General features: G+C 39.5%; 1 protein-coding gene across 1 annotated transcript; it reads left to right on the forward strand.

Moving 5' to 3' along the window:
* The first annotated feature begins 538 nt into the window (after nt 1-538).
* Nucleotides 539-3921, forward strand: LOC114373127. The gene is made up of 4 exons (XM_028330666.1): nt 539-682; nt 3113-3193; nt 3658-3733; nt 3824-3921. Exons 1-4 carry the CDS (start codon nt 539-541, stop codon nt 3919-3921), a joined length of 399 nt encoding a protein of 132 aa, XP_028186467.1.
* Nucleotides 3922-8959: the final 5038 nt, after the last annotated feature.

Genomic DNA, 8959 nt, shown 5'->3' on the forward strand with positions numbered 1-8959 from the left:
GCTAAGAGGATACATGATGTATGTATTTGTATTTTTTGTGACACCTTCGCCTGAAGCTATGGATAAGTCTATAAAAGAAAATTTAAATTTACCCAGATAAAAAGAAATCTTCAATAATTTGGGCAAGTGAGAATATAATAAATAAGAAATGAGCAATAACTTATCAAAAAAATGTTTTTAAACACTAATTTTATTCGTATAAAGTATATATAAAGAATACATTTATATTAAAACTCAATGTACCTCCTTTCAAAGATAGGAGTCACCCAGATGCCTATCTTGACTGGGAAATGAAAATTGAGCATGTATTCTCCTACAATGATTATACTGAAGAGCAGAAAGTGAAGTTACCAGCAGCTGAATTCTCAGACTATGCCCTTGTTTGATGGAATAAAAATCAGAGAGAGATGACGAGAGAGGAAGGGCAAGAGATAGATACATAGACTGAGATGAAAAGGGAAATTACAGTAGAACCATGTGATAGAAACTCCAAAGGCTGTCCCAGGGAAGTTTAACTGTGGAGGAGTACTACAAAGAGATGGAGATGGCACTAGTGAGGGCCAACATTGAAGAGGAAACTGAGGACACAATGACTCATTTTCTAAATGGTCTAAATCCTGATATTAGAGATGTTGTTGAATTACATGAGTATGTAGAATTGGATGATTTGCTGCATAAGGCAGTACGGGTTGAACAATAGCTCAAGAGGAAAACTGCAGCAAGAAGGAACTCCTCCAACACTTTCAACCAAAACTGGAACAACAGATCCAAGAAGGAGGGAGGCAACTCATCCAGTTCATCAGCAGTGTCCAGTGCTGGAACCAAACATAATTCTGCCTCGTCAACACTGGTACCAGAAACATAAAATGCTTCAAATGCTTAGGCAAAGGACATATTGCTTCTGAATGTCCAACTAGGAAGACCATGATCAAGAAGGTAGATGGAGAAATCACTAGTGAATCAAAAATTAGTGAAGAAGTGGAAGAATAGCTTGAGGAGGAAGTTATGCAGAGTGATATGCTAATGGTGAGAAGGCTATTGGGAAGTCAAATGCAGTCGTTGAATGACAACCAAAGAGAAAATATTTTCCACACCAAGTGTACCATTAATGGTAAGCTTTGCTCTTTAATTATTGATAGAGGAAGTTGTAATAATGTTGCAAGTTCCAGGTTAGTGTCCAAACTAAATTTGGAAGAGAAAGAGAAGAGTGAAGCACCAAAGAGGAATAAGAAAAGGAAGAGTGAAGCACCAAAGAGGAATAAGAAAAAGAAGAGTGATACACATGAGAGAAAATTTAATTGTTTAGCAAAGGCGAGTGAAGTGAGGAAAGTACTACTTGCTTGTGAGCCACTCTATCTACTGTACTACAAAGACAATAAAATTTATGCTAATAATTCTAATGAGTTAACTATTTCGGTTTCTCCTAGTGTTGAGCTTCTATTGCAGGAATTTAAAAATGTCTTTCCCAAAGAGATTCCTCATGGACTGCCACCTTCAAGAGGCATAGAACATCAAATTGACCTCCTTCTAGGAGCTTCATTGCCTAACAGGCCAGTTTATAGGAGCAATCCACAAGAGACTAAGGAGATTCAGAAGCAAGTGCAAGACCTCATGCAAAAAGGGTGGGTGCAAGAAAGCTTGAGTTCGTGTGTCGTTCCAGTTATTCTAGTGCCAAAGAAAGACAAAACTTGGAGGATGTGCACAGACTGCAGAGCCATCAACAACATCACGGTAAAGTATAGACATCTCATTCCTAGGCTAGACGATATGTTGGATGAATTGCATGGAGCTTGTGTTTTCTCTAAAATTGATTTGAAAAGTTGGTACCACCAAATTAGGATTAAAGAGGGGGATGAATGGAAAATAGCTTTCAAAAATAAATATGAGTTTTATGAATGGTTGGTTTATTTTGATGATATCTTGATTTACAAAAAATTCCATGATGAACATCTTGTGCATTTGAGGAGAGTTTTAGAGGCCCTTAGGCGTGAGAGCTTGTATGCTAACATGGATAAATATGTGTTCTGTTTGGACCATGTAGTTTTCCTTGGTTTTTTTGTTAGCTCATAGGGAGTATAGGTTGATCAAGAAAAGGTGAAAGCCATTCAAGAATGGTCAACCCCCAAAATTGTTGGTGAGGTAAGAAGGTTTCTTGGTTTGACAAGTTTCTACAGGAGATTTGTTAGGGATTTTAGTACTGTGGCAGCACCTCTTACTGAGATTTCCAAGAAAAATGTAGGATTTAAATGGGGAAAAAAAGAACATGCATTCATTGCACTCAAAGAAAAATTGATTCATGCACCAATTCTTGCATTACCTAATTTTGGCAAATCTTTGAAATTGAGTGTGATGCGTCTGGGGTTGGGATAGGGGATGTTTTAATGCAAGAGGGACATCCCATTTCCTACTTTTAGAGAAAAACTGAATGGGGTTGTCCTTAATTATTCCACATATGACAAGGAGTTGTATGCGTTAGTAAGGGCATTAAAAACTTGGTAGCATTACCTTCTACCTAAACAATTTGTCATACATAGTGATCATGAATCCTTGAAGCATCTCAAGGTATAAAGAAAACTGAGCAAGAGACATGCCAGGTGGGTGGAGTTTCTTGAACAATTCCAATATGTGATCAAGCACAAGAAAGGTAAGTCCAATGTAGTTGTTGATGCACTTTCAAGAAGGTATGTTTTGTTCTCTACTCTTGAAATTAAATTCATTGGGTTTGAGCACATTAAAGAATTGTATGAACATGATCCATATTTTGCTTCTAAATATTTTGCATGTGTACAAACTGCTCAAAATGGTTTCTTTCGGAATAATGACTATTTTTTCAAAGAAAAAAGATTATGTGTGCCCAAAGGATCCATAAGAATATTGCTTGCGAAAGAAGCCCACGAGGGGGGATTAATAGGGCATTTTGGGGTTCAAAAAACTTTAGACATGTTACAGAAGCATTTCTATTGGCCACATATGAAACATGATGTGCATAAGTTTTGTGAACAGTGCATTGTTTGTAAGTAATCAAAGTCTAGAGTCATGCCTCATGGTCTTTATTCTCCTTTGTCTATTCTTGAATATCATTGGACTGATTTATCTATGGATTTTGTTTTAGGTTTGCCACAGACAAGGAATGGAAATGACTCTATTTTTGTTGCGGTTGACAGGTTCTCAAAAATGGCATATTTCATACCACGTAAGAAAAATGATTATGCGTGACATGTTGCTAAATTATTTTTCAAGGAAGTGGTGTGTCTCCACGGACTACCAAGAAGCATCATTTCGGACCGAGACACCAAGTTCCTCAGTCACTTTTGGAAAACATTATTGGGTAAGGTTGGAACAAAGCTTCTCTTTTCCACCACATGCCATCCTCAAACCGATTGTCAAACTGAGGTAGTAAACAGAACTTTATCTTCTCTTCTTAGAGTTGTGATTAAAAAGAATATAAAGAGTTGGGAAGAATGTCTGCCTCATGTTGAGTTTGCATACAATAGGGTTGTACATAGCACTACACAACACTCTTCATTTGAAGTAGTGTATGGTTTTAATCCCTTGACTCCTCTTGATTTGTTACCATTGCCAAACATTTCTGATTTTAAGCATAAGGATGCACAGGCTGAAGTTGAATATGTGAAAAGATTGCATGAGCAAGTGAAGGCTCAAATTGCAAAGAAGATTGAAAGCTATACCAAGCAAGCCAACAAGAACAGGAAGAAAGTGGTGCTTGAACCAGGTGATTGGGTTTGGAACTAGATAGATATTCCATGTGAGTATGGAGTAAGTTCCTTTTTTAATATTGCTAACTTGACTCCATTTTTTGTAGGTGGTGATTCTGAAGATTTGAGGGCAAATGTTTTCCAAGAAGTAGGGAATGATGAGAATCCCAAAGCTGCCCAAATACAGCGACTTTGGGCATTTTGAGAAAATATGTGTGTATTTTGTGAGAGCTTCTCTCTGAGTTCCTTGTCAAACCAATCTCGGACTTATCAAGGCTAAATCCTTGTGGCGCCTACCCTTGACTTATCTTCCATCTCTATAAGTGGTGTCATTCATTTTCGTGACTTGTACCAAGAGATCTGCTCCTAATAAAGATCATATCACCTTTGCCCTTTGCCATGTGGGGAATGGACATACTAAAAGCCCTAGGAGAATTCAAATATTTACTAGTTTCCATCAACTACTTCACCAAATGGATTGAGGCAACGTCGATATGCGAAATCTCAACCAGCAAGGTATAGCAATTCACTTGGAAACACCTCATATGCAGATATGGCTTCCCTTACACCATTGTCATCGACAATGGTACTTAATTCAAAGCTCATGCTTATGAAGAATTCTTAATGGAGATAGGTGTCATGCACCTCGTAACATCTGTCGAACACCCCCAAACCAATAGTCAACTGGAGGCAGCAAACATAGTCATCCTCAAGGCCCTTCGTACTAGACTTGACAAGTCTAAGGGCCTATGGAAGGAGGAACTCCCAGTATACTCTAGGCTTATCATTGTTCACCCCCAACAACAACCAACAAAAATCCTTTTTGACTCACATATGGCACAAACACCATGATCCCCATCAAAGTCAGGGAACAATTGACAAAGAGCTTGTTGTTCCAAGAACAGCACAACAAAGAAAACATGAGGGTGGAACTAGAGACAAAGGATGAAGTCCAAGAGAAGGCCAGAATCAAAGAAGAGGCCACCAAGCTCTAAGCATCATGAAGATACAATACAGAGGTTCAACCTCGAGCCTTTCAACCTGGCAACCTCATATGGCTAGTCCGAGGTGAAGCCAAAAAAGATCCTCGAGCGAGAAAACTTTGACCCAATTGGGAAGGCCCATTCGGGGCTGTATCAGGCCTAGACAATGGAGCCTACAAACTACAAGAACTAGATGGTAAAACAATTCCAAGAACATGGAATGCTACCCATCTAAAGTTCTATTTTAGTTAACCTACTACAAGACCGAGTGTTGTACTTTTTTTCTTACTCAAGTCTTTTGTCCCAAAAGAGAAAAATCAAGGTTTTGGCTTGAGAGGTTTCAACAAGGAACATCTGGGGAACAAAGAAAATTTGTACTCAATCGACTACATTTAAAAAAGTTTATCTCCCTTCATCTTTTTAATTTCTTTGTGTCAACTTTATAGAGGCTTGTCAAACCCAAGGTCCACTCTGTTGAGTCTCGCTTCTCCAAAGGCTAGTCAAACCCAAGGTCTGCCCTTGGTGAGTCTCGTTTTTCCAATGGCTCGTCAAACCCAAGGTTCTTCCTTAATGAGTCTCGCTTCTCCAAAGGCTCGTTAAACCCATAGTCTGCCCTTGGTGAGTCTTGCTTCTCCAAAGGCTCGCTAAACCCAGGGTCCACCCTTGGTGAGTCTCAATTTTCCAAAGGCTCGCTAAACCCAAGATCTGCCCTTGGTGAGTCTTGCTTCTCTAAAGGCTCATCAAACCCAAGGTCTGCCCTTAGTGTGTCTCGCTTTTCTAAAGGCTCGTCAAACCCAAGGTTCACCCTTGGTGAATCTCACTTCTCCAAAGGCTCATCAAACCCAAGGTCCGCCCTTGGTGAGTCTCGTAAGCTCGTCAAACCTAAGGTTCTCCCTTGGTGAACCTCGCCCTGGTTCAAAGCTCGTTAAACCCAAGGTCTGCCCTTGGTGAGCTGCTCCATTGTCAAGTTTCGCTTTCGCATAAATCCATGGTATGCAAGGTCTACCCTTGAAAAGCTTTTCTATTCATAAATTTTATCTATGCAGGAATACAAGAAACCCAAGGTCCACCCTTAGTACACACTCTTACAAAAACCCAAGGCACGCTCTTGGTAAACTCACAATGCAAAACAAGGGGCCACCCAACTAGTCAACATGACCTTTAATCAAGTGGAAGCCCACTTAACTCCTAACAAGTATCAGGAGAAAAACTCCATAATGCAAAAGGAAGCATCATAAAGATGACTGACAATACCTTTAACCAGGTTGAAATCAAACCTGAGATAATCCTATGTCACCTAACTCTCTACGGAAAGGTCTTACATCCTACGTCATCAAGACCTCACTATCGGCCTATCCTTAATACCACAAGAAACGAAGCATCGCACAAATAAAAAGAAACAACATAAAAATGAAGCAAAAATCATCAACGAAGGAAAGCATATGTATTAAAAAAGAAAAATCAATTTCACAATTACACAACCATTTTAGGCCAAAATGCAACAAAGAAGAAAATAAAGAAAGAGCAGCCTAAACACTAGCCCCAACATTCTGTTCCTCGTCAGCATCCTCCCCCTCAGCAGTTATCTCTTCTTCGTCAACTAGAACTCTATCCTTCACGTCCTTGAATGGGGTCAAAAAGACCCAAGTCAAGATCCTCAATGAAAAACCTGACTTTCCTGACGGCCTTATGAAAGCCATTTTCGTGTTGCTCCAAGGCCTCTTTCTTGTACATCAACAGCTCTTCTTCAAGATTTTTGTTGTGCTTACTCTTCTTAGATGCCCTCAGCTCGGACTCCTCTAGCCTAGACACTGACTCCTTCAACTGACCCTTGAGGTCCGCAACCACCTTGGCAAGCTCATCATTCTCTGTCGTAGTGCTCTCCACCCTCTTTCTGTAAGTCCTTGTAGGGCTTGGCAAGAACACCACCAACCTTAGACGACAGCTAGTGGTTCGACCTAACAACTTCGGCAAAGGCGATAGTCACGTTGCCCACCTTAGGATGCTTCACTCTTCAAATAGTTCAAGCAATGGCCCTCCACTTGGAAATCTCCACCTCTAAGGATGCCACCTTGCTTAGAGAATCCTAGTGTCATTGTCCATTCTCCTCCAGGATTGCCAGACTTCTCTGAAGAAAGGCCTTTGCAAAATTAGTGGCATTCTGAACCTCAACTGACCGAATGAGGTTCCTGTCAAAAGCGGACACAAAGCCAATCAGAGTTCACTGCTCTAGCCTATACCTCATGCTCCACATCGAGTCAGTATCACATCAAGTATAGATGCGATCAAGGGAGACACTTGGGCGAGAGGAGGAGGACGAAGGCGACCCTGACACCAGAGTAGCCAAAGAGGGAGCAGGTGAAGTTGAAGAAGAGGGAGGTGGCATTTTTAGAGCACTCATTGTCATCACACCAGTGCTCAACAAGTGTGTATCAATGGTGGACGGAGGGGTCATGGCAGGACCAGCCAAAGCTGTGGAAGCAATGTCTTCCTAGGTTATTTTGATGATGCCAAAGAATCAAGAGTCAAGCAAAATCCAAAGATTCAAGAATCAAGTTTCAAGAATCAAGATTCAAGAATCAATTTTCAAGAATCAAGATTCAAGAATAATCAAGGTCAAGATTAGAGACTCAAGATTCAAGAATCAAGAGAAGACTCAATCAAGATAAGTACTAAAAACGTTTTTCAAAATATTGAGTAGCACAAGAAGTTTTCACAAAATCATTACCTAAGAGTTTTACTCTCTGGTAATCGATTACCAGAAGGTAGTAATCGATTACCAGTGTTTTAAAACGTTAAAATTTCAAATTTCAAGAGTTATAACCTATGTTTAAACAGTTTTAAAGTATTTTAAACTTGTGTAATCGATTACACAATACTTGTAATCGATTCCCAGAGCTTCTAAACGTTTTAATTTTCAAAATTCAAAATGAAGAGTCACATCTGTTGATGTATAATCGATTACACCTTAATGGTAATCGATTACCAGTGAATGATTTCGAAAAATACATTTCCAAAAGTCACAATTCTTCAAGTGACTTGTTTTTGAAGATTTTTTTAAAAAATCACAACTTTTTAAGTGACTAGTTTTAAAGAAATTGCCAAGAGTCACAAGCTTTGACTTGAGTCATCAAGAGATTATAAATATGTGACCATGGCATGAGTTTCAAGAACTAAGACTGATTTCTTTCATTCATTTCTTTTCATCTTTCTAAAAGTTTTTGTTCAAAACCTTTTCTTTCAAGAAAAGTTCTTTGATAAAAAACTTGTGCTATTCATCTTTTTCATTCTCTTCTCCGTTTGCCAAAAGAACGAAGGACTAACCGCCTGAATTCTTTTGTGTCTCTCTTCTCCCTTACAAAAGATTCAAAGGACTAACTGCCTGAGAATTCTTTTGATTCTTCCCTTCCCCTTAAGCAAAAGATTTCAAAGGACTAACAGCCTGATATATCTTTTGTTTCCCCTTACAAAGATTCAAAGGACTAACCGCCTGAGAATTCTTTGTCCCATCACATTGGAGGGTACATCCTTTGTGGTACAAGTAGATGGTACATCTACTTAGGGATTGTTATACTGAGAACAAGAGAGGGTACATCTCTTGTGGATCAGTTCAAGTGGAGGGTACATCCACTTGGTTTTTCAAAGAGAACAAGGGAGGGTACATCCCTTGTGGTTCTTTGGCTTGTAAAGGATATTACAAGGTTTAAAGAAATCTCAAGAACCGCAGGTTGCTTGGGGACTGGATGTAGGCACGGTTTGTGGTCGAACCAATATAAATCTTGTGTTTGTCTTCTTCTTCCCTACACTCTTTAATTTCCGCTGTGTACTTTTAATTATCGCTTTTACTTTTGGTTGAGTTTCTATTTCTGTTCTTTACTTTCTTAACTTAGTAGTAAAAGCTTATTTGAATCTAGTAATATTAAGAAGGATAAATTTTTTAATTAGTCAAGACACATTAATAATTAATTCAACCCCCCCCTTCTTAATTATTCTGAGGCCACTTGATCCAACAAAAGCAACGGGTGTAGTAACTACAACAACAGGAGAAGTAGAAACCTCCTGAATAAGCGCAGAAGGAAGAGGTGGAGGAGCAGGAGCAACAACATCCTAAATAGGGGCAGAAAGATTAGGTGGAGGAGCAGGAGCAGCAACGGTAGCGAGAGCAGTGGCATGGACAGTCAACGAAGCTGAAGGTAGACCCTACAAACCAAAGGGGAGACCCAAACTGGGCATAAACCCTACAGCCTCCCTCACAGCGTG

This window comes from Glycine soja, chromosome 11, assembly GCF_004193775.1.
Source record: "Glycine soja cultivar W05 chromosome 11, ASM419377v2, whole genome shotgun sequence".
Classification (NCBI taxonomy): domain Eukaryota; kingdom Viridiplantae; phylum Streptophyta; class Magnoliopsida; order Fabales; family Fabaceae; genus Glycine; species Glycine soja.